The 26,386-nt window shown below is 46.3% G+C and overlaps 1 protein-coding gene across 3 annotated transcripts in view; it reads left to right on the top strand.

Moving 5' to 3' along the window:
- The first annotated feature begins 218 nt into the window (after nt 1–218).
- Nucleotides 219–26,386, top strand: part of GNB5 (G protein subunit beta 5) — a 43,443-nt gene continuing 17,275 nt past the window's right edge. Inside the window, exons 1-6 of one of the 3 annotated variants that reach the window (XM_082734733.1) lie at nt 219–465; nt 4,427–4,538; nt 12,900–13,036; nt 16,003–16,044; nt 18,178–18,254; nt 22,672–22,804. In XM_082734733.1, coding sequence (XP_082590859.1) covers nt 340–465; nt 4,427–4,538; nt 12,900–13,036; nt 16,003–16,044; nt 18,178–18,254; nt 22,672–22,804 — 627 coding nt within the window. In that variant the 5' untranslated portion in view covers nt 219–339. Of the gene's footprint in view, nt 466–3,855; nt 4,028–4,267; nt 4,539–12,899; nt 13,037–16,002; nt 16,045–18,177; nt 18,255–22,671; nt 22,805–26,386 lie in introns of those variants that run through there. The other 2 variants (XM_082734734.1, XM_082734732.1) reach the window with 2 other exon arrangements.

The following is a 26,386-nucleotide window of genomic DNA, read 5'->3' on the forward strand; positions in this document are numbered from 1 at the left end:
ATAATGACACTTTCCACTGTGGAGCGCCACAGGATTAATACGGGGCTGCAAAAATCAACTGTGTTGGTGTTGCTGCCGAAATAGCCAGTTAAATGGTAACCCCAGAAAACCTATTCTGATGCTTTCTTACTGATTAAATAAACGAGCTGGTGTTGACCCAGTGTGTTGTAATAAATCAAAGGTTATAAATTGACTGCATATACTTTATCCCACATGTAGAAGTCTGAGCAACCATTGTGATCAAAGGAAGATGCAGTTTAAAAAACTGTTTCTGTTGGCTTTTCTCCTGCACAAACGTCCTTTTCTCTCTCTCTTTTTCAGTTTCATTTTGGATTAAAGATGTGCGATCAGACCTTTCTCGTTAATGTATTTGGCTCCTGTGACAAATGTTTCAAACAACGGGCTCTGAGACCAGTTTTCAAGAAATCTCAACAGCTCAGCTACTGTTCAACATGTGCAGAAATCGTAAGTGCCACTTTAAAAGAATTCGGGTAGTTATATTGTTTTAAAATGATGGCTAATATCAGGGTCCTGTGACAGATGAGTCACCATCCCATCGGTTTATTCACACAGACATTTTGAACACTCTTGGGCTGAATGATGCAGCATAATGTGGGGATTTCAAGGTGTGAACCCTCTGACCTCTGGGGTTCAAATCGTAGTTATGTTCATTGCGTTCTGACTTAGGAGGTCAGTTTTCAAATATGTAAAATAGGAACAATAACATCTATCTCATAGGGCTTTATGAGAATTCAGTGAGTTCATTTAATAAAGCATTTAAAATAGTACCCAGCAGAGGCCGTGCTCAATGAATGTTTTAGCTATTACTACTTTTTTAGGGCTAATGCTTTTTGCTTTTGCTTTCTGTCTGCTTGACAAGTAACCAAGCTAAAATAGACTCTGGCAAACAGACAGCCTGAAAGTGCCTCTCCGAAGGCCATGATCCAGATTTCCAGCTCTGCTGAAGACTGGACCCTCCAGGGTCTCTGTAGAAAGCAAAATTAAGTTCAAGGAAATGTGCTCCTTAGGCCTAAGATGCTGAGGGCCAGGGACTGAATATAAATCCTTTACATTTTTCAAAGAACATAAATCAGTCCTTACTAGAGGTGGCTTTGTAGCATGCCCATAGCATGGCGGAAGCCCTAGAAATTAGCCCTGAGCGGATGTGCAGAGCCGGGCTCAGTAATACAGCTCAGCAGAGCCCCCAGCTGGTCAAAAGTGGTAAAGTACTTTTCTCCAAAATCCCAATTGGAAATGCCTCATTATCAACACAGTTTTAAAACCATCTGCCAAAGAGAGGAAAGAGGATTTTTACATTTTATCCAACTGAAGAGGAAAACGCAGTATTCATCCTCTTGGTTCCACTGTAACCCCTGACAGTAATTACATTTAAAAAATTATTCTCGTAAAGCTAACGGGAAGTAAACAGCCCGGAGAGACACACAGGCTTTGGTACAGCGTCATAATCGTGACATCACAAGATTCAGGCTCAGTGTAACGGGCTTCTATCCACAGCGCACTGTGTTCTAAACGTGGCTCTGTACATCATCAGACTGATGACATTTGCTTTCTGGGGCCCTGCTTTCTGGGGCCCTGCCATCCTGCAGCAGTGCTACTTACTAATCTTAGCTATTTTTAAAATCTTTTTTAAACAGTTTCTTCTGTGGATACTGGGAGCCCAGAGACCCTGTTGTCACATCCTGTAGCATCGAACATTCTCCCCAGGGCAGAGGCTCCGCCTGGAGAGCTTTTCCAGGAAACTGTCACAGGCTATCTCCACAAGCACTTGGGGGTTCCCAAATATTCGGACACCCTCTTGTGGCTGAGGAGACATCCAAAGACTGACAGTAAATTTCCACCTGGGTTGCATTTGTGTAGCGCCCCCGTCCCAGGCCCTTTTCATGAATAGGCGAAACGCTGTAACTCCACTCCTGCTGAAATGTAGAGGACCTCAACTTTTCTGATCTCCTTCTTCCTTACTTAGAAAAAGGAGTTAAAACCAAAGTACAGAAAGGCACTTTGCAAACTTTGCCATCTGTTAAGAAGTCACATGACCTTATCTCTAGATGGTAGGACCTCTAGAATGGAGGATGTTTGGGGTTTGTTTTACAGAGAGGACCTCCAGAGAAGAGCACACCCCAGTGTGAAGCTCCGCTCACCCCAGGTCACAGGCAGGCAGACCTCGAGCAGGCACACATCCCAGGATGGGCCACAAGGGGTCACTGAGGATGTGATGAGAGAATGCTGTTTTGCTAGGCCTGAGGTGACCCTGCTGAGAAGTACCTCCCATGACCTAGTGTCTCATTTGAATTACTTCGGGCAAATTGCTCAAGTGTATCAGGGAGCCTTAATAATAATGAGCAAACAGTTTGTGTCGGGCACAGCTCTGAACGTGCTGCGTGGTCACCCCGATGAGGCCTTTCTGGGGAGGTGTTATCCAGTCACAGTTAAGGAGCCTGAGACACAGAGAAGTTAATCACCTGAAGCCACACAACACAGCCAGGGTTTATCCTCAGGCAGTATGACCTAGATGGGACTGGTGCTATCTTGAACTTTTGCTCTACAGACTCTGAAGCACAGTTCATATTTTTGCTTTTATAAGTAGTTGCATGTATCTAAAGCATTTATATTTATATATTGACATTTCATATTTGTTTCATTTTAATTATATATTTTACATATTCTGTTTAATACATCCACTTCATAAACTAACATTAACTGAGGACCTACCATCACCAATTACTATGCTAAATACTGAGGATAAATGATGAATAAAACTACACTGATGGAAAGGGAAAGGGGAGCTAGCTGGCAGTTAATACACACAAGCTATGATGGAGAAGTCTGCTAAGAGATTCACTCACATTACCTTACTTAAGTCTTGTAACAGCCCAATGAAGTAGATTTTTCAGATAAGGAAACTGAGGAGCTCAGAATCTAACCTCCTAGACCACCATGTATAGATGAATACAGATTCCTTCCAACTTTTCTTTGGTAAAGAGCTGCCCAGGACAACAAGTTGAGGCTAGATTGTTCAGGGAGTAAGGGGTGAGGATAGCCCCCCAAATCCTCTTGGGAATGTTTGCTCTGGAATTTACAACCTTAAATTAGCCTTCTCATTTTGCGCGCGCAGGCACACACACATATACACACCAGGTCATGGATAGAGGAAAAGGGAGAAGCCATGGTTTGGATCCTCCCCACTGAAGTCCAAAAGGCAGGTAGCCCGAAGAAGCCACATTGCCTCAGTCCAAATTCTGCCTTCGCCTCTTTCTCAAGGTGTGACTCAAGCAGATCACTTAACCCGTGCCTCCGTGTCCTCGTTTGTAAAATGGGGACAACAGTATCCATTCAGGGTGATCACTGCAATTTACTAATGTAACGTGCTTGGAACAGTGCCTGGCACTGCCGGGGACTGGGAAAAAGAGATGCTTGAGCCTGCCATGACATCACTAAATTCGCTAGTTACCCCTAAATACCCACTAAATTCATTGCCCCTAGTAACCTTTCATTCTGGGGTGGAGGAAGCTGCCTCAGAAGGGACACATCTGAGATCACGGAGTGTGGGTCCAAACACCCGGGTCTGGACCCCTGTATACTAACCCCGGCTCTGCCAGCACCTCGTTTTGCTGACCCCAGGCCAGGGACTTAATTCCCTATGTGAAGAGAGGAAAAGCAAAACCAAGAGTGCGCTTCCTAATGCCGCAAAGCCTCTACAGCTTCTCAGAAGCCAGATTTCGCTTTATTTTTGTATATTTAAGTCAACAAAGGAGGAACGTTTCCCATCCGTTGTGGGGAGCGGCACCCAGGTGAGGCCGGTATCAGTGTACGAGCGGTGCGGGCTGGGCCTCGTTGGGCAGTCATCGCTCATCCACTCTGCAGGCGCAGCCACTGGGCAGCCCAAGGCCCACTGAGGGGAGACCGGTGCCGGGGAAGGGGAGAGTAGGAAGGCCGTGTCAGCGGGACTTCACCGGCTCCCAGGAGCCGGGCAGTCCTGGGTTGGAATCCCAGTTTGGTCCTTCATCAGGTGCGTGTCCTCCGGCAAGTCACGTTACCATCACTGAGCCTCGGTTTCCCCACCGCTAAAATGGGCACGATACTCCCGGCTTCTCCCGGGTGGTGTGCGCAGCAGCAGCACCGAGGGCATCGCCCTGGGCACAGCGCCAGCGTGCTGCAGGTTCCCGGGCGGGGGAGGGGGCGCGGAGGGGGCGCGGGTGCCCGCCCGTATGGCGGGCGGAGGGGGGAGTCGGCCGCCGCAGCCCGGCTCGCAGCCGCCGCGTCAGCGCCGGAGGGCGGGGCCGCGCTCGGGGAGACGGCGGTGGAGCTGCGCGGGGCCGCTCCCGCACGCTCGCAGCCCAGGCCTCGGTCGCCCGCTCACCCGCATCCCGGCTCTCCGCTTCCCTCCCCGCCGCGTCCCGGCGCGAAGATGGCAACCGACGGGCTGCACGAGAACCAGACCCTGGCGTCGCTGAAGAGCGAGGCCGAGAGCCTCAAGGGCAAACTGGAGGAGGAGCGGGCCAAGCTGCACGACGTGGAGCGTGAGTGCGGGCCGGGGCGGGGGCTGCGCGCCGGGAGGCGGGCGGAGGGAACCAGACCGGCCCCCGGGGGAGCGCGGCTGGCGGGGGCTGGGGGTGGGCGCTGGGCCTCCCGCGGAGGGAGCCAGGCCTGCGCCGGCGCAAGGGATGGGCCCCCGGTTCCCGGGCGCCAGGTGAGGCGCGGGTCGCGGCCCGGAGCCCCGGGGTGCGCGGCCGTGGGGCCCGAGCGGGCAGGCCCTCGGAGACGCGGGACACTTTGCAGAGCACACACCCCACCCTCCGCTAGCGGAGGCCGTTCCGCCTCCGGGCGGGGGCGCCTGTGGTAGCAGCCCCTGGCCGCTGTTCTTACCTCCCACCCTACCCCCTGAAGGATCTTGGGACCAGTTCCCTCCATCACCTGCCTGGGAGCTGCGAACTGGTTGCCTTCCTGCCGGAGCCGGGTGGAGGGGGGTGTCGGCCGTAGCCGACGTCGGAGCCTTGGTGGGCGCGGCCTAGGGTAAACTCCCGTTTTGTTTTTCCATCATTTAGCTTTCTCCATCACTGTGGAGCCTTTTCTCAGTTTTGCTTTTACGAGGAACCAGGCTCTGAGTTAAAAACCTCGTTTTTCCACTCTGCCCCCTTTCCTTGGGCGAGGGGGTGTGGAGAACCAGATGAGGGAAAAAGGCAGAGGAGAAGAAGCAAAAGGGAAAAGCGAAAGGGGGTGGGGGGGAAGCAAAAGAAAAAAAAGCAAAAGAAGCTTTTGAGTGGATGCGGTGCGTTTGGCATAAAAGAGCAATGCCAGTCTTAAATAAACTTAATTATTGACCACCACCATAATTCAGAAACGGCTCTGTGATTTTTATGAGCCAGCAATTAAATAGCCAGGTTAAATGACTCTTGGTGGGATCCGCTTCTCTTTACCGTCAGATGGTTTGTCCTCAGCAGAGTTTGGGCTCAGGGCCAGGCTTGGGGAAGTGGCTTTATCTGCTTTTCAGCTCCGAGGGTGGCAGCTCCCCTTTGCTGAGCACAGCCTCCCCCCACACCACACCCCCGCCATGGTACCCTCAGGCACCCCTCAGGCTCCTACCATTTCTATCTGGTGCCACCCCTTTTAAAATCTATTTGGAGAAGAAACATGGGGTTCATGCTAGGTCGTTGAGCGCCTGATGCCTTTCTTTGAAAATCACTTGATAGAAGCAGATGATGTGATTCTATAGAGTGTGCTTTCTTTCCAAGGGGACTTCTTTAAATCAGAGACATGCTAAACCGCTTATCATTTAGGGATGTGTCCAGCTACAATGAACCATAAACCCCAAATAAAGCATATTGGGAGTTATTTTCCTTATATCACAGGAAGAAGTGTCAATGACCACTAGCTTTGGTTCAGCTGCCTAGTGTGCCATCTAGGACCCAGACTCCAGGCTTTCTTCTCCATCACCCTGAAAACACTGGCATTAGCCCCATGATTATACTATGACTGCCACAGCTCCAAACATAACCTCTGTCTCCAGGGCAAGAAGGGGCAATGTGGGCACCAGCCTCTTGTTTTCCTTCTTATCAGGATAGCAGAAGTTTTCCCCAAAGCCTCCTTTCTCCCAACAGATTTTGTACTTTATTGGCCAGAAGTAGGTCACATAGTTATTGCAAGGAAGACTGGGAAAGGGAGAAGTGAACTGGACACATTGTCATCCCCAGATAAAGCTGGGCTTCTGTTGTCAGCGAGCGGTAGGGAACAGCAATTGGGAGGCACTGGGCAAAGTCTGCCTCATTTCACTCTGCCAGTTCCTGCATTGTATAGATGCTGTCGATGATGCTGTCTGTGTGGGGTGGGTGCCTCTGAGGTCGGTCTTCTGACTTCTGCATGTTACAGATGAGGAAACTGAGTGAAGGGACTTGCCAGGGGACTGCAGCCAGTAAGCGGTGGGACCAGGATTCCAGCCCAGGCAGTCAGAACTCCAGCCCAGCCTCACTTCAGCTCTGTGCCTAGTCCCTTTGGGCTCTGTGCAGAGGAGGTCCTCCAGAAGCTCTTCATCAGCAGGGCAGACTGCCTGCAGGGAACCTCTCAGCCTTTTCCTTGACTTGGGAAATGGCCTTAAGGCAGAGAGATAGTCAAGGTAGAGCTTTTCAACACAGAACCCCCATCCTGCCAAGGATGCAGTACCCTCAGAAGCCAGGGCTGAATTGTGGACTCACAGTGGAAAGGTCTGTCTCCATATGGATAGAAGTCAGACCTTTGGCCACCGTTAAATAGAGGAAATGGCTTATATGGGTCCCAAGGGGAAGCCAGCCTACATGAAACTCCACAGCCGGGGGCCTTGGGCCCCTGCCTTTCACCTTATTCCTTCAGAGCTTCCTCCTCCCTAGATGTTTCCCCTTACAGGATGTTTCAGGATGTTTCCCCTGCCTTCTGCTTACCTTCTACCATGGGTAAGTGTTTCCTTCCTTGATTGTAAGACATTTTAGAATCATGAAGTTATAGCTTATATTAGTTTCCTCTTGCTGTTGTAGAAATTTCCCTAAACATAGGGGCTTAAAGCAACATAAATTTACTCTTCTACTGTTCTGGACATCAGAAGTCTATAGTGGGTCTTCAGGGTCACATTCCTTCTGGAACCTTTAGGGGAGAGGTTCTTTCTTGCCTTTTCCAGCCTCTGGAGGCTGCCTACAATCCTTGGCTTGTGGCCCCACACCCTCTGACCTTTCTGTCATCACCTTCGTTGACCCTGATCTGCCTGCCTCCCTCTCATAAGGACCCTTGTGACTACAGTGGACCCACCTGTATAAATCAGGGTAATCATCCCACCTCAAGATCCTTAACATAATCACATCTACAAAGCCCCCTTTGCCATGTAAAGTAACATAGTTACAGGTTCCAAGGATTAGGACATGGAGATCTTTGGAAGTCCAATCCCACAGTTCTCAAAACTAGAAGGGTGACTTGCTTCAGCCTCAGTCCTCGGGCACAAAAAGTTTCCTTCCCCTCCTCTCCGTAACCTTATGGATGAGGACACTGTTGAGATCCAGGGAAGCATAAAGGGAATGCCTTAAGCTTCTGCAGCTACTCTAAGGGAGAATGGGGGTTGGGGTAGATGCCAGGGTTTGGGCTCCTCATATTAGCTCTCCTTCTCACCCTGCTAGGCCATCTCTCAGGCAATGGAGATTTACATTAAAAAGGAAAAAAAATCCATGTATGTGTATGAAAAGGTCTCAATATGAAATTGAAAAAGTACAAAACAGTGTAAGATGACCTCATTAGCTTAAAAAAGGGATGCTTGAGAATTTGTGGCAGGATGCATGAGAAATTTGTTTTCTCTAGAGGGAGTCCAGGGGAGTGAGGGGAGGTAGAGGTACTTTTCACTGTAGAGCCATCTGTGCACTTCCTGCTTTGATAATAAAAAATGAGAACTGGAATGAGAGTCAAGATCAAGAACAAAGATGAGAGTTCAACTTTAAAGAGTCCTTAACGTGAAATTAAACAGAAGAGTGAGCCAGGAAGGGCAGGAGGCACGCTGTGTTTATGTCAGGCAGCATGTATGGTAGCCTTGTCGGGGCTGTGGGGGGCTTCTTCCAGATTTCCAGCCTCTTTGAGGGCAGATTCTAATCTAGCATAGGAACAAAGCCACTCAAAGAAGATGTATGTAATTTCTTGAGTACATATCTAGAGGAAATTTGGGCAAGTCACAGGACTTACCATCAGATGCTGTTTATTCACTTTTCTATCTCTTATCAGTGTAACTTTGTGAAAGGTTTTGTTCTCAAAGGCTATATGATAATAGCAGCCTTGGACTATTCTGGTTTTATGGTTTAAGGAGAAACGAAGGAAAACCAATTTCTGGATTAGTCTGAAGCAAATACATTGACTGGCTTTTTCCAAGTTTTAAGGAACTATGCTGTGCAGCCTGAGGCTGGATGTGAGTTTCCCTACAAACTAATCTTCTCACTGCTGCTCTCGCCCATGCTGCCTGCAGCGAACCTGCCTTTCATCTCTCCCCTTGCTTCGGCTCTGTGTCCATAATTGCAACAAGCTAGCTCACACAAGTATCTCTAGGGTACCATCATAATAAACCAAGGCCCACTATAACAAATCTAGAAATCTAGGAGCAAACAAGCCATTCATAACCCCACCACCCAGAGGTAGCCACTTTGAATATTTTGATGTATTTCATAACTTATGATTTTATGTTTGTGCTAATTATTTGTGAGCATACTTGGGATTGTCCTAGATTCAGAGTTTGAGCCCAATTTTAAATTAACACAATGGATTCCATAGCTCCCCGTATCATTTTGCCATTCTGTTTAACGTCAATATTTTGATTTTACTGTATGGAGGCATGTAGTACTCCATCTGAAAGACTGCACCATTGCTTAGCCTCTCCAGCTTTTAATTAGGGAATTCTGGGGAGATTTTTTTTCTGTGTCTAGCAAATGTATGTTTTGGAGCAATTCCAAAATCTCAAGCACACAGGAAGTCATGTGATTGCAGATGTTTTCCTTCCATCCAAGTGTTTGAGGGTTTTTATATCTCACCCCATTCAGTCCAGGGGTAGAATCAGAGAGGATCCATTTTTTAATTTTTTCATTTGTATTTTTTAATTGAATCTAGCTGACATACAGTGTTATGTTAGTTTCAGGTGTACAGCAGTGATTTGATAACTCTGTAGGTTATGCTCTGCTCACAAGAGTAGCTACCATCTGTCCCCAAACAGCTCTATACAATATCACTGACTATACTCTCTATGCTGTTATCCCATTTTATCCTCGTGACTTAGTATTTTTTCTTTTTTTATTTAAATTCAATTAGCCAACTTATAGTACATCATTAGTTTCAGATATCACATCCAGTAACTCATCAGTTGAGTATAACACCCAGGGCTCCTCACACCACGTGTGCCCTCCTTAATGCCCATCACCCAGGTTCCCATCCCCCCACTGTCCCCATGACTTATTCATTCCATAACTGGAACCCCGTACCTCCCTCTCTTCTTCCCCCATTTTGCCCATTCCCCACCTCCTCCCCTCTGGCAACCCTCAGTCTGCTCTCCGTATTTATGGGTCTGCTTCTGCATTTGTTTTGTTTTTTAGATTTCAAATATAAGTAAAGTCATATGGATTTGTCTTTCTCTGACTTCTTTCACTGTCACAAATGATAAGATCTCATTCTTCTACAAGAAGTATGCCATATTATGTGTGTGTGTGTGTGTATCACATCTTCTTAATCCATTCCTCTATCAATGGACACTTGGGTTGCAAAATGAATTTTTTAGAATTAGCTTTAGATAATTTTTCATCCTCGGTTCCTTAGATCTTCCACCAAATAGTGGCCATCAAAGACCGTTTATTGGTGCAAAATTTGGAAGGTGATTCAGCCTCCCCTTTCCTTACTCCAGTTCCCATGGATCCTTCAAAACCAGGTACCTGTGACGTCCCCTCCTAATGGCACAGCTGCTGGCAGAGTCAGCCGGGTTACCCTGGGCTCCCCACCACCTCTGTTACCTCACTACAGCTGCGATCTGCCCCCTGCAGACCATGAGCTCGGGAAGAGCAGGGACTGTCTTATTCTTTTCTATACCCGGCAGGTACTCAGGGTTCTAGAGACCTCATTCAAGCTGTAACTCTTCAATTTAACACATGTGAGATTTACCAGATAGAGATGGGATGGAGTGGGGTTAGAGTAAACCTATATATGGAAAGGAAAATGCAGTGAGAAAAAAATTATTAGTAGCCGGGATGTGGTCAGGCTCACATTAGATAAGCAAGGCCCCATATCGATTGGGTGAGTCATCTTTTTAATTCATTAACTTTTTTATTTTCATGAGAGGGACATAAAATAGCTCTGGTTGTCCCCATGCTGAATTGGGGAAAGAAGCAATGATATCAATGTGAAGTTTCCAAACAAAACACCAGATAAAATGTGCTCACAGCTCTGAGCTGGTACAGACTTGTATAAATGGCCTATAAGAATTTAGAAAAGTCACCATCTTTAAACTATATTCAGTGTTTTTTTAAGAATGTATCTGTAAAAAACTGCTGTGCCATTTGTGGCAATAAAGAATGCAATGTTTTGGGGTGTCTGGGTGGCTCAGTGGGTTGAGGCCTCTGCCTTCGGCTCAGGTCATGATCCCAGGGTCCTGGGATCAAGGCCCGCATCGGCCTTCACGTCATAATCCCAGGGTTCTGGGATGGAGTTCCACACTGGGCTCCCTGCTCAGCAGGAAGCCCGCGTCTGCCTCTCCCACTCCCCATGCTTGTGTTCCCTCTGTCACTGTCTCTCTCTCTCTGTGTCAAATAAATAAATAAAATCTTTTTTAAAAAATGCTTAGAGAACAATATGTCAGAAGGTCGGGGCACTTGCTTGACAGGGGTCCCACGGAGCAAATCAGTGACTAGTTGAGTGTTAAATAATAATGCTGAGGGATTATAACCCCTTGAATAAGGTAAGAATCCATGAGTCCCTCTAATATGATTGGGTGAATAAATACACTGAAGAAGAGGGGAGGCTCCTTTTATTAGTAAGACAGCTAAAAATGCAGAAGGAATGATGGAATTAGGAGAATCACTTGCCCACCATCATCATCACCCATTCAGGCAAGAATCATGAACAGATGTTGAAACAAGGGTATTGGAGTTTGAAGAGTGACAGTTTCGTTACAAAAGGCAAAATGGTAACTCTCCAGTGAAGAATCCCGGCGGACACCACCTCAACCGAATGGTCAGCGTGTACAGTGCCAGTGATGGGACCCAGGGACGACAGGTGTCTCCTGACGGGGCGCACTGGTGGGGACTCGGTGTCCGTCTGTGGCGATCCTTCCAAACACGCGTTGCCAGCGTCTGATCGTGAGCAGGCGGCAGACAAGCCCACGCTGGAAAACTCTAACCGGAAGCTAAAGAAACATGACCATTGAGGGCAGCCCATGGTTCTTGGATTTTCTTTTGCTGTAAAGATATTATTGGTACAATGGAGAGTAACTCAGTAAGGTCTGTAGATTGGATGTAGCATCACTTCGGTGTTTATGTTCTGACTTTGATAATGTGCTGTGTGGCTCTGTCAGAGTTCCTTGTTTTTAGGAAATAGACAATGCAGTGTGTAGAGAGACCGAGGGGAGGGAGGGAGGATTTCTGAGAAGTCGTGCTGTTGTCAGAGGCTTAAACCACAGCCCAGTCCGGCCCTTCTTGCCCCATTTCCATGAGGGAGGTGGCACTTCCCAGCATGTGGCAGCAGCTCCTGGGAAGGAAGAGGGCCACCGGCAGCCTTGTCTCACAACCCCCCAACCACCGTGCTGCGCCGCTGTGCTGAGACACCACACCTTTCCTGGGCCTGTCCCTTGTCTCGGATGCCCCTTTCCCTCCTTCTCACCTGCCTGGGGGAAAGGTCCAGCTGGGAGAGTTGGAGGAAGGAGAAGTGGAGGGGAGCGATTTGGGGCCCCAGTTTTTCCTTCTGGCACAGCCTCTAACCAGAAGGGCACTGCACAAGGGGTCGAAGCCATGGGGTCCCCCAGCCTCAGTCTCCTCATCTCTGGATGTGGGGCCGGGACATGACGGTCTCTTCATGGGAACGTGGCTCCTTCTGGGACTCCTCAGTGACAGGCTCAAGAGAGGCCTGGGCCCAGCCCCTGAGAGATTCCTTTTTGGAGCTCCTCCCTGGTGTGGGTTGCCCCTGTAGGTCACGTGTTTAGACTTGTAGAATACTGATCTTTATTGGCACCGGAAGTTTTCAGTAACCCCGGGGGCATACCATGTGGTGGCTCCCTCATCCATTTTTGCCTGCAGCATGTAACCAGACCCCCAACACATCCCAAGCCTGTGCTAGGTACAAGGGCTTCAGCCAGAAGTCACAGTGCCTGCTGAACAGCAGCGTGGGTGCACGTTTCGCCACCTAATGGGACAGTTCTTGTAAAGTCACTTTCCCTTGTGATCGGAAAGGTGGGTAAAAGAACCGAAAGCCCCAGCTTCTCTCCCAGTTGGCTGTCTGAACTTATTGTAGCCAAAGAACCCTGTGAGCCTCAGTCTCCTCACCTGTTAAATGGGGACAGTGGTCTCGCTCTGCTGCTCATCCTGCCCACCTTGCAGAGCTATGGCCCTTCAACAGGAGAATTCTGTGTGGTGGAAGGCACGTTGTCTCTGTAGATGAGGTCATCTTGCTGATCCCTCAGCACACAAAGATAGACGTGCTCTGAAAGATGTGGGGTATTAAACACAAAGCGAGAATGACAGTGTTGTCTCTACCCTCTCCTGAGTTTAAAAGAGAGTTATGAAGGCATAATAGTAAAACAAAACCAAACCAGGAGAATCAAACTGTAGCCCCAAAGACCCATGTCATCCCTTTGCCGGCGTATGGCTCAGAATCCAGTCGTTGGTGACGGAACTGATTGTAGCCTGTCCTTCTAGTGCACCAGGTGGCCGAGCGGGTGGAAGCTCTGGGGCAGTTTGTCATGAAGACCAGGAGGACCCTCAAAGGCCATGGGAACAAGGTTCTCTGCATGGACTGGTGCAAAGATAAGAGGAGGATCGTGAGCTCCTCCCAGGTAGGTGGCATCTGCTCTGGGAGGGCGCACAAGGGTCTGACTTGATCACTGAAGAAGAAAGAGAACTTTCCTTTTCAAAAAACCCTGTCTGCTCTCAATCCCTCTGCTTATTCTCCACAGGACGTGAGTTAGCATAGTGCAGCATTCTCTTGCAGACTGTAGAATGTCACTGATTTGGGTGGATTCAGAGTTTATGGTAATAACTGAAATGTAAACTGTATCTGAGAAGCCATTCAGAATTATTTTTTCCTGAGCATACTTCAGGGCTATATTTGGGAATGAAATTCATTTTTTAGATAGTGGGGCGTTTCCCCCCCAAATTGAGGACATACGTGCTTGTGGCTTCTTTTAGTTTAAGAGTTCCTAAACTCTTTTTATGCCTTAAAGAATAAATTTAAGATACGTATTTTGTAAAGTATAATTTTTCATTCATTTTATGTAGTTGACATAGTCTCTTCTACATCTTACGTACTAGTTTTATCTATTGCTGCATCACAAATTACCTCCAAATTCAGCAACTTAAAACAACAAATATTATTTCACATGGTTTCTGAGAGCCAGATAAGGGTGGCTTATCTGGGTGGGTTTTTTTTTTTTTTTTATGTTATGTTAGTCACCAGTACGTACATCATTAATTTTTGATATAGTGTCCCATGGATGGTTCTGGCTCAGAGTCCGTCATGGGGTTACAGTTAAGATGTTGGTCAGGGCTGAGGTCACGGCACAGCTCCACAAGGGCAGAAACTCATTTCCAAAATGGCTCATCGACTGGAGGCCCTCCTTCTTCACCATGTAGACCTTACCACAGCGCTGCTCACGAGATGGTAGCCAGCCTTTCCCAGAGCAAGAGGGGGAGAAGGAGGCTGAAGCCAGGCCGTCAAAGGTGACATTCCTTCACTCCTGCTGTTTTCCAACCCTGACATGAGGGAGGGGCCTCTACAAAAGTGTGACTCTCAGGAGTCTGGTGATCACTGCGTGGTCCCTTTTATGTCTATTTTGATGTAACATGCATTGAAGTATAAAATTATAAACTGAAGTCTTCTATTTTTATGGCCAGTTTGGTCTCCCCTCTCACCGTTCCTACTTTCAGCCCAGATTTTCCAAAGGACAATTTCGGGGTTTTTAATAGCCCTTTTAAATATAAAACCTGTACGTGATCTAAATAATCCACACCCTCCAATATCTGTGTCAGGTTGTGTTTGGTAAGGACAGGTGTTCATAATCTCCTGTATTACCTATAGATCGAATGTGTCATGTTGTACTTGCTTTCTTTAAGTTCATAAAACATTTATCTCTTACGTATGTTACCGTGTTAAAGAAACCCTGAAAAAGAGAACAAAGAAGCCATTTTACTCCCACCACCCTGTCCCAACCATATTACTATTTCAGAGCATTTCTTTCCAGACTTTTTTTTTTTTTTTAACCAAGTGGTTATCAAGATACACATGTTGCTACCTAGCCTTTTTGACATTTTTTTGTCCTTCAAAGTACAATAGATATTGGATTTTTCTGTCACGCACATGCTGTTCTTATTAGAGAGGGAGGAGGGACGTTGCTGACACGCCGCATCCATCCCGCTCTGCTGCGAGAAGACGAGAAGCGGGGTGGGCGTGGGAGGAGGCTGGAAACAGCAGGAACATTCTGGAGCAGACGGAGTGACTCAGAGCAGCCCTTCTCTCTCGCAGGCAGGAGATTAATTAGCCTGACTGCGTGGGGTCGGGCTTGGGGTGGGGGTGGTCTCTCCAGGTTCACAGGCCCCTGGTGTATAAATCTGGGCTTCTGGAGAGGCCCACATTTGGTGTCATGGCTGATTTTAGCCTCTTGGGTACCTTCTTCTCTCCAGAGCACACAGTGGGTGGGCAGTGGGGCCGGCAGGCAGGCAGTGTTGGGGAGGAAGCCGCCAGAAGGAAGGCCAGCTCGGACAGCACACGGAGAGCCAGGCTCCAGGTGGGGGGGGGTAGGCGGATGGCCCCCTTCGACTTTTTTCCTGGGCCTTTTAGCCACATGCAGCAAGAATACGGAAGTCCTCCAGTGGATCGTGCAAGGAAAGCAACCATGTCACTTTGGATAGTCAGACCTTGCTTGTGTCCCTGAGTGGCATCTCTCCCCACCACCCTTACATCATTGTTCACATTTAGCTCCAAACGGCTTCAGTGATTACAAAAACCAAGCATGCCATGGAGGCGGCCAACCCCGCCATCTTCTTCCTCTGTCAGGCAGAGTCTGGGGGCCCAGAGGACCCGCACACCACATGCCGGGCAGGTGGCTGCCCTGTAGGGACCAGGGCTCGTGTGGGTTTGTATGACACAGACACGACTTTGTGGTGACCTCCGACAGCCCCAGTGTGACTGCAGCAGCCGTCACAGTGAAAGTAGCCTCGCCAGCCCTGAGCCCATCCTTGGCAGCGAGTGCTCTGCGGAGGGGCCCCACCGTGACAGACTGGAGTTGCACATTGTTCTCAGCACAGATGTGAAACGTCTGGGTGGGGAAATGACACTGATATCAGGCCTGCGCAGCCCAGATTGGAATGCGTGCTGGTAAAGCTCTGGCCCAGAGAGTGGGGAGCACGGGGCACAGAAGCCAGGATGGCTGGTAGGGGTGGGGAGGGAGGAAGTACCCTGGCAAGTACCTCAAGGTAATTTCGGGTCTGTCTCACCCCTGTCTAGCTTCTTGTCAGGACGTGTGGGCGATGACAAGATACCAATAATCAGTGCTTGGTTTCTAAATGGTCTAGAAGTCTCTGAGCATTGCTTTGTATTCCACAAGCAGTGTCCCATTGAGAACTGAGCCTGTAATCAGGCTGGACAGTTCAGCCCCTCATCCCCTCCCTGTTGTTCAGAGATTGGCTGGAGGTTCTGAGGTCTCCTGCACCCTGCCCAGCCAGACACAGCTCTCCCGAGCATTCTCAGCAGCTCCCTGTCAGGACTGGCTGACAACTCCTAAGCTGTTGACTCTTTTCCCTCCAGGATGGGAAGGTGATCGTGTGGGATTCCTTCACTACTAACAAGGTAAGAGGTTGTCCCTGGTGCTTTGAGCAGCACCTCAGAGCCCCAGCCCTGTCCTCTTCCCTGCCAGATACCCCCAGGCATGGTCATCCAGCTCCTCGGCTGCCTGTCTGGGGTTGGAAACCCCAGGAAAGCCCATCTTGTGTTGGGACAGCTCAGTAGCCCATGGCTGTGTCCATCTCCATCCTGAGCTGAAACCCCTCCCCCAGGAAGGAGCACACAGAGCCCCCAAAGAGGGCACTAACACGCCAGAAAGGGCCTGGCCTGGAAAACTCAGCACATTCACATATGCATATATTATTTTTCTCCTGAGGGGTGGTAGGAGGTTCCTGAACCCCCAGCCTTCTCTGCCCTCTGTGTCTTTTTTTTTTTTTTTTTTTTTTACAATTTTATCCATTTATTTGACAGAGACACAGCATGAGGGGGAACACAAGCAGGGGGAGTGAGAGAGGGAGAAGCAGACTCCCCGCTGAGCAGGGAGCCCAGTGCGGGGCTCAATCCCAGGGCCCTGAGATCATGACCTAAGCCAAAGGCAGATGCTTAACCACTGAGCCTCCCAGGCACCCCTGTCCTCTGTGTCTTTGACCGGACTCTGTAGCACCGTGGACATGAGCAGACGGCAGAGGCGGGGGAAGCTGAGGATGCAGGGAGTTGAACTGACTCGCCAGTGATAGCCTGCAAGTCGGGCCTGGGCATGCTCCGCTCCAAATCTGACCTACATTTAGACTCTTAACTAGAGAGAAAGGCGAAAATCTCTGTGGAGGTGTGCTCACAAGCCTGCCTTGTGTTGCCTTTTACCGTAACAACTGCTATGTATTCCATAGTGGTTCTGTTATTTATATGGGGAAGGTCTTCTCTTTCACCATATGAGACAAAGAGACCTCTGTGTGCCTCAAACCCAGCAGCATCCACATTCTGCATGAGGGAACGTGTTTAGTAAGTGTTGTCGCAGACAGGTGCACACAGCCTGATCAAGGGGGGCCCAGAACCATCTTCTGGAGCAGAGTCCCTCATGGTCAGGTCCCTGGGAAATAGTAAAGATGGCAGCTTAGCAGTTTGCCGGCGGTTTCCTCTCCAGCACCTCCCTCCATGGAGTCCTCTCCTTCAGCCAGCGCGCCTTAGTGTCTTCAAGACTGTGTGGGGTTTTGTTGCTTCTGTTTAAAAGCCCTAGGATGTCATAGAGCACACACTGCCTGATTCCTGGGGAGCCGTGGTGTTGCCACTGTGGCCCCTGACAGGGAACATAGCTGTTACTTGTAAGGAACGGGGCCTGTGGCACCTTGTGCTTAGAGTGGCCGTTTGCTGCCGTGGGTTATTCTAGGCATCCGAAAGGCTGTAACTGAGAGTGACAGAATTTCTGTGAGCAGTATCAGGGCCCGTGTTTCCCCCACAAAAACACAGAGGATCAGAACAGGAAAGAAGACCAGCACTGAAAGATACTGAAATCCTCTAGTCCCGTCCTCTCCCTTCACCGACGGGGAGAGACTGAGGGTGGACAGGTGGTCATTCTGCTTGTGGCCGCACATCTTGCTGGTGTTGGAGCCAGGACCCGGGGCCCATGTCTCTCAGGGAAAGAAGCCCATAGACGCAGAAGTTTTCGCATTGTGGCTTTGTTCCCTGTCCGCATGCAGGAGAATGTGGGTGACACAACCACCAGCCAGGAGCAGGAACTGCTACCTCTAGGTCTCATCACTCCCACGTTATGGGGTCTCTCAAGATCACCCTGCCCTCTCCCGCTTTCGTTCTGACCTTCCCAGGAAGGTGTCAGGACCCACAGGGGACAGAGGCCCTTGGAGACTCACAGGGCAGCAAACAAAGCATACATGTAAGGATCATTTACGAGTAGATTTTGAAAATAGGGAGAATCTGAGTAAATAAGGTAAAGCGTATAACTGAAGTGAAATTCCGACAGACCTTTCACAGAAAGTGAGCCCCAATATTCGTTCGGAAGTATCACACTAAGAAAGAAGTTGGGGCACCTGGGTGGCTCAGTGGGTGGAGCATCCGACTTCGTTTCCGCTCAGGTCACGATCTCATGAGTCGTGAGATCAAGCCCCACGTTGGGCTCCACACCTTAATATGTTTGTGTAGGAGTGCTGCTCGTTCCCTCTGTAAGGCTCACGTTCTGTGTTTCAGGAGCATGCCGTCACCATGCCCTGCACGTGGGTGATGGCCTGTGCGTACGCCCCGTCCGGATGTGCCATTGCATGTGGGTAAGTAGGGTCAAGCAGCTTTTCTGATCTCCCGTCTGCCACAAAACACCGTTCGATGGGCAAATACAAGCAAACCCGAACTTACTGTTTTTGTTCATTGGTTAGGCAGCGTGTTAAATTCCTCCCTGAACTCCGTCAAAAAAGAAACTACGAAACTCTCTCTCATACTTACTTTCATTACAGACTAACAGGAGCTTAAGTTTTAAACCTGCCTCCTCTATTCTCAAATGCTGTCAGCTGGGACTATAAATTGGTGTAAACATTTTGGAGAACATGTTGGTGAGGTGTATTGGAAGCCTTGAAAAACTTATGACCTTCGATCTAGTGATTCCACACATCTTACTTAACAACTTGCTTGAAAGGAGTGATCCAAAATATAGAAGAGCCACACGAGCAGTAATATTTACTGTAGCATTATCTAAAATAAAGCAAAGAAAGGGAGTCGTAGGGAGGAATAATGTGTCCATCAAAGGAAATTATTCAAAAATGAAAACCCTCGGCCTCTAAGCAAAAAGTTTGGAGCCTTCTCCAGCCAGAGTCACACCAATGGTCATCCTCAACATCCCTCCCTTTGAAGGGCCATTTGGGGCATCTTTTTTTTTTTTTTTAAGATTTTATTTATTTATTTGACAGAGAGAGATCACAAGTACGCAGAGAGGCAGGCTGAGCAGAGAGCCCGATGTGGGACTTGATCCCAGGACCCTGAGATCACGACCTGAGCCTAAGGCAGAGGCTTAACCCACTGAGCCACCCAAGTGCCCCTGGGGCATCTTTTCATTCACTTTCCACTTGCCTAGACCCCGTGTGCCTTTGGAACCCATGTTCACATACATGTATTTCATATTTTCTAATTTTTTTTAAATAATGCAAAAGTAGGTTGTATTGCCATTTTATAACCGAATGGTAATGTTTATATAAAATCCATTCCCATTTACTTCTTGCCAGGATATGAGGTAAGCACAATAAGAGACAAACATACACACGTGATATATATAGGTATATATGTATTTGTGTATATGCTGTGTGTAAATACATTTATTTTGTGTGTGTGTATACATACACACGCACAATAAGATAAGTGTAAAGGAGTTCGGCCAGCTGTATAGTTAGAAGGCACCATCCCCCCCCCACCAAAAAAAGAAGGCACCATCCCCACAAAACTTGTCATTTTGGCTCTCAGCCACAAACTTGGGAGTCCCCACAATCACCCTCAGGTTTGATAATTTGCTAGAACAACCACAGAACTGTCTGCCTAGGTTGACAGTTTTCTCACAGTGCAGGGATACAAATTAGAACCAACCAAAGGAAGAGGTACTCAGGACAGAGTCCAGGCCGGGTCTAAACCTGGAGTTTCAGTCGTCCCCTCCCTATGGCGTCATGGATGGCATCACCTCCTCCTGGCCACCGTGCATGACGATACAGAGGATTAGCAACCAGGGACATTTGCCTGAGTCTTTGGGGTCCAGAGTTTTTCCTGGGGCTCAATCACGTACGGCCCATGTAGCTGACCCTCAGTCTCCAGTGTGTCCTAGAGGTTTAGGCTAATACCTTTAGTTTCTGGGTCCTGTGGGGAGGTCAGAATTCACAGTGCATACCCTAAAGCCCCATCATAAATCATACTGTTGGACGGTCTTTGAGCCAAGTCTGCTCTCCCATCAGCAGGGCCATTCTAGAGGCTCAAAGATGACCTCCCAGCAGCTGAGGGCAAAAGCTGACCTCTCTTTAGGGAAGATCAGTTCTTACTCATTAGGAATAATAAATACTCTCTCTATTTTTTTTAAATTCTGGGTAGTATGTTTCTAACTGGGCATTAATGTTAGCAGATGCATAGAGCTGAAGAAGTTACATCATTTCTCAATACTTGATACTCAGATATCCGCTAGCTGGGTTTGTATTTCAATATATCGTGTAGCTCCTTCTGCAAAATGCAATGGATATAATAACATAGTGAACAATGTCTTTATTTTTGTTTGTTTTTATTTTTTTAGAGAAAATGAGCGAGTGGGAGGAGGGGCAGAGGGAGAGAACCTCCAACAGACTCCCTGCTGTGCGCAGAGCCTGATGCAGGCCGGGCTCCGTCTCCTGACCCTGAGATTGTGACCTGACCCAAAATCAAGAGTCCGCTGCTTAACCAACTGAGCCACCCAGGCGGCGCGTGAACAGTGTCTTTAGTAGTTTGGAGAATGGTTCTGTCATCTATTTCTTGTTTGAACCCAGTGGGAAGATTTCCATGAGCGCAGGGGCCAAGCAGTGAAGAGAGTAATTTTACAAGGCCCAGGAAGACAGGTTTGTGGTGACAGCCTCCTCAGAGAGGAGGAACGGCTCGTGCCTTCCTCTCTGTCGTATCTGTCTCCTGGCCCTGGTGCGTGGTAGACGGTCAGGGACTGACTGCACCAGCTGCCTTGCACCTTGTTAGGAAAAAGAAGCAAAGGGAGTTCAAGGTATAAATGTTGGTGTAATATTAACAAATGTTTAACATATGGGGTCCAGTGAACGAGAAAAGAGCATCCAAAACTATACTGAGCAGGGGCTCCTGGGTGGCTCAGTCAGTTGAGCATCCGGCTCTTGGTTTTGGCTGGGGTCACAATCTCAGGGTTGTAGGATCAAGTCCTGTCTCGGGCTGAGTCTGCTTGAGAGATTGTCTCTCTCCCTTTCCCTCTCACTTCTGCCCCTCCCCTACTCGTGCTCTCTTTCTTACTCTCAAATAAAATCTTAAAAAAAAAAAAAAAACGTAACTGAGCATGTTGGTGCAATGCCACAGCCTAACTGGAAATTGTTTTCACCCACAAGCTTATGAATAATATGGTAAGAGGCATCCCAAGTCCACACCTGCCCCCTTGAGCAGTTGGAAAGGCTAAGGTTTCCCCTAGCATCCCCAGGGCATCAGAAGAGAGTGCCCCCCCCCCAAATGTCATTGTCCACTAAAAGGAAGCAGGGCTCCTTGGAGTAAGGCTGATTGTAGGTCTGGGGCAGGAAAAGGATAAAGTGAGCCTAGGATATTTTCTTGTTCCAGAAAGCAAGGAAACATCCAGGGACCAGTGGGGTCATACCCAACAGAAACAGGAGCTGCTTGAAGGGGCCCTCCACTGTCCAAATATGGGACAATGTGAGCCTCACTTGGGATAGTGATAGTAATGGCTCATAACAGAGTTGGAGAGAAAAAAAGAATCTACAGGTATATACAGTGAGGGGGGGGATTTTTATTTACTGAAAAACATTAGCTAGTAAATGCAGAAGGCATGATCGAATCGGAAGGTCACCATTTTGTTCTCCTAAAATAACATTTGATTCAAACAAGATAATCATTCTAACGTCATTGTGTGAAAGGTTGTTGAGAAGCAGGATCTTCACATGGTCTTGAAGTGGCAAACCCTAGTTACTAATTACAAGCAAGTCACATTTGCCGTGCTGTGATGTCGTGCTCCCCACTTTGACCAAGTGATCAAAGTCAGCATCACCAGTCTTGAGACAGTAGGCATGGCAAACCTCCTGAAGTGAAGCAGGAGAAAGAGAAAGAATACACAGTATCACCTGTATACTAGTAGTGCCGAAAATGTTATACTTGAACATAACCATTGTGAAACAATGTGACAAGTCCAGGATATGTGACATTCTACAAGACCGTTGGCCTAAGATCTCTTGTTTGAACAACTAAAACAGAGGTGGAAGTTCTTTCAAAATTAAAAGATCTCAAAAAGCTATAAAAACCGAATGCCGGGGGCGCCTGGGTCGCTCAGCGGGTTAAAGCCTCTGCCTTCAGCTCAGGTCGTGATCTCAGGGTCCTGGGATCGAGTCCCACATCGGGCTCTCTGCTCAGCAGGGATCCTGCTTTCTCCTCTCTCTCTCCGTCTGCCTCTCTGCCTACTTGTGATCTGTCTGTCCAATACATACATAAATAAATAAAAATATTAAAAAAAAAAAAAACCGAATGCCGTGTGTGAACCTTGATGGGGCACTGGATCCTGGGGACAACTGGGGAAGATTGAATACAGATGGTTGATTATACTGTTAGGGAATCTGTGTTTGTTTTCTCAGATGTGATAGTGATCTAGTGTCTACCTAGGAGAATGTTCTTTTTTTTTTTTTTAAGAAGATGTAAATTTACAAAATTGAAGTCTTTAGGTGTAACATGTCATGTCTACATCTACCTTCAAATGGGTTCAGAGTTTGCTCCCACAAATATGACAAAAGACAAAGTTAGTGAATGTAGGTGAAGGTGAAGGGATCTGGGTGCTCACTGTACCATTTTTCTTTCAATTTTGCGGTACATTTGAAAATCTTCCAGGTTGGGGGGAAAAGTTTACAACACAAGATGTGGCCAAAGGAAAACATTTTGAAAAGTTTGCCTGAAGGAGAATGTGTACTTGTATCCTGTTGCCTTATATTAGCATTTGACACTTCTTTCTTTCCATGCTAGTGGTTTGGATAATAAGTGTTCTGTGTATCCACTGACGTTTGACAAAAATGAAAACATGGCTGCCAAAAAGAAGTCCGTCGCTATGCACACCAACTACCTGTCGGCCTGCAGCTTCACCAACTCAGACATGCAGGTCAGTAAACGGCCGTGTGGTGGCTCTCAGCCTGTCGGGGAGCAAGGGAAGTAACAAAGGACCAAGGAGGGGTGGCAAAGAGAGGAAGCTTTGCAGTATCCCCCTATTATTATTATCATTATCATCATCATCATCATCATCATCATCATCATCTTATTCAAGTATAGTGAACATACAGTGTTCTGTTAGTTTCACACACACAATATGAGTAAACAGTTCTAGGCACTTCTCACTGCTCGTTGTGATAAATGTGCTGTTTATCTATAATCCCCTTTACTATTTCACCATCCCTCCCCTCTGGCAACCATCAATGTATTCTTTGTATTAAGAGTCTGCTTTTTGATTTGTCTCTTTTTTTTTTCTTTGTTTTGTTTCTTAAATTCCTCATGTGGGTGAAATCTTGTTATTTGGCTTTCTTTGACTTATCTCACTTATTAGCTTTATAATCTGTAGCTCCATCCACATTTTTGCAAATGGCAAAATCTCGTTCTTTTTTATGGCTGAATAATATTCCTGTGTGTGTGTGTGTGTGTGTGTGTGTGTGTGTGTATCTTTCTATCTATATCTATATCTGATCTGTATGCCACATCTTCTTTATCCGTTCATCTATGGATGGACACCTGGGTTGCTTCCATAATTTGGCTATGATAAATAATGTTGCAATAAACATTGGGGTACACACATCTTTCTTAATTAGCATTTTTAGTTCCTTTGGGTAAAATACCCACTAGTAAAATTACCGGATCATAGGGTAGTTCTGTTTTTAACTTTTGAGGAACCAAAATTTGCATTCCCCTTAACAGTACAAGAGGATTCTTTTTCTCCACATCCTGGCCAACACTTATTATTTCTTATGTTTTTGATACTAGCCATTCTGACAGTTGTGAGGTGATATCTCACTGTACTTTTCCTTTGCATTTCCCTGATAATGAATAATGTTGAGCATCTTTTCATGTTTCTTTTGGCCATCTCTATGTTTTCTTTGGAAAAATGTCTATTCAAGTCCTCTGCCATTTTTAACTTAGATTATTTACCTCTTTTGGTGTTGAGTTGTATAAGTTCTTTCTGAATTGGGGATATTAACCCCTTATTAGATATGTCATATGCAAATATCTTTTCCCATTCAGTAGGTTATCTTTCTGTTTTGTTGATGGTTTCCTTCTCTGTGCAAAAGTCTTTTATTTTGGTGTAATCCCAATAGTTTGATTTTGTTTTTGTTTCCCTTAGCAGAAGAGACATACTTAGAACAATGTTTATACAGCAATGTCAAAGAAATGATTGCCTATGTTTTCTTCTAGGAGTTTTATGCCTTCAGTTCTCATGTTAAGTCTCTAATCCATTTTGAGTTTACTTTTTGTGTGTGGTCTAAGAAAGTGGCCCAGTTTCATTCTTTTGCATGTAGCTGTCCAGTTTTCCCAGCACCATTTGTTGAAGACACTGTCTTCTTTCCATTAGATATTTCTTGCTTTCTTTCCTGGTCGATTAATTCATAAGAGCATGGATTTATTTCTGAGCTCTCTACTCTGTTCCATTGATCTGTGTGTCTGTTTTTGTACTAGTACCATAATGCTTTGATTACTACAGCTTTGTAGTATATCTTGAAAGCTGGGATTGAATACCTTCAGCTTTGTTCTTCTTTCTCAAGATTGCTTTGGCTGTTTGGTGTCTTTTGTGGTTCCATACAAGTGTAGGATTATTTGTTCTAGTTCTGTGAAAAATGTTGTTGGTGTTTTAATAGGGAGTATTAAATCGTGCTTTGGGTAGTATGGACATTTTAACAATATTGGTTCTGGAACATGGACTATCTTCCCATTTGTTTGTGTCGTCTTCAGTTTCTTTCATTGATGTTTTATAGTTTTCAGAATACAGGTCTTTCAGCCTCCTTGGTTAAATTTATTCCTAGGTATTTTCTTCTTTTTGGTGCAATTGTAAATGGGATTATTTTCTTAATTTCTCATTCTGCTGCTTCATTATTAGTGTATAGAAATGCAACTTATTTCTGTGTATTAATTTTTTATCCTGCAGCATCACTGAATTCATTTATAAGTTCTAGTAGTTTCTTTGCTGGAATCCTTAGGGTTTTCTATATACTCTCAAGTCATCTGTAAATAGTGACACTTTAACTTCTTCCTTACCAATTTGGATGACTTTTCTTTCTTTTTCTTGACTGGTTGCTGTGACTAAGACTCCCAGTACTATGTTGAGTAAAAGTGGTGAGAATGGATTGTCTTCTTCCTGATCATAGAGAAAAAGCTCTCAGTTTGTCCCCATTGACTATGATGTTAGCTGTGAGTTTTCACTTATGGCCTTTATTATCTATTATGTTGAGGTATGTTCTCTCTAAATCTACTTCTTTGGGAGTTTTTATCATGAATAGATGTTGAATCTTGACCAATGCTTTTTCTGCATCTACTGAGATGATTATAAGGGTTTTAATCCTTTTTCTCGTTAATGTGATGTATCATGTTGGTTTGTGAATATTGAACCACCCTGCATCTCTGGAATAAATATCTATTTGATCGTGGTGAATGATTTTTTTAATGTATTGTTAAATGCAGTTTGTTTATATTTTGTTGAGGATTTTTGTATCTATGTTCATCAGAGTACTCTTCTGTAGTACTCTTCTTTTGGAGTGTCTTTAGTATATTTGGTATAATGCTGGTTTTGTTAAATGAATTTGGGAGCTTTCCTTTCTCTATTTTTTGGAACAATTTGATTCAATAGGTATTAACTCTAAGTATTTGGTAGAATTGACCTGTGAAGACATCTAGTCCTGGACTTTTGTCTTTCAGGAGTTTTTTTTTTTTTTTAATTACTGACGCAAGGTGTGCCTGGGTGGCTCAGTGGGTTAAGCCTCTGCCTTCGGCTCAGGTCATGATCTCAGGTCCTGGGATGGAGCCCTGCATCGGGCTCTCTGCTCAGCGGGGAGCCTGCTTCCCCCACACCCTGCCTGCCTTTCTGCCTATTTGTGATCTCTCTCTGTCAAATAAATAAATAAAATCTTAAAAAAAAAAGTAAAATTACTAATTCAATTTCATTGCTAGTAACCCATCTGTTCAAATTTTCTATCTCTTCTTGATTCTGTTTTGGAAGGTTATGTGTTTTACAAATTTATCTATTTCTTCTAGATTATCCAATTTGGATATGGCATATAATTTTTCATAATATCGTCTTATAATCCTTTGTGTTTCTCTAGTGTCAGCTTTTATTTTTTTCTCCTTCATTTCCGATATTATTTGAGTTCTTTCTTTTCTTTTTTGATGAGTCTGCCTAAAGGTTTGTCAATTTTGTTGATCTTTTCAGAGAACCAGCTCCTGGTTTCATCAATGTGTTCTATTGTGTGTGGGGGGGGGTTTTTTTTTTTTAGTCTCTCTGTCATTTATTTCTTCTCTAATCTTTATTATTTCCTTCTACTGGCTTTGGCCTTTGTTCTTTTTCTAGCTCCTTTAGGTGTAAGGTTGGGTTGTTTATTCAAGATATTTCTTGCTTCTTGAGGTACACCTATTTTGCTATAACTGGACCTCTTAGGGGACATTTTTGCCACATCCTAACGATTTTGGACTTTGGGTTTTTGTTTTCACT

This window comes from Mustela nivalis (assembly GCF_964662115.1).
Source record: "Mustela nivalis genome assembly, chromosome: 6".
Lineage (NCBI taxonomy): Eukaryota > Metazoa > Chordata > Mammalia > Carnivora > Mustelidae > Mustela > Mustela nivalis.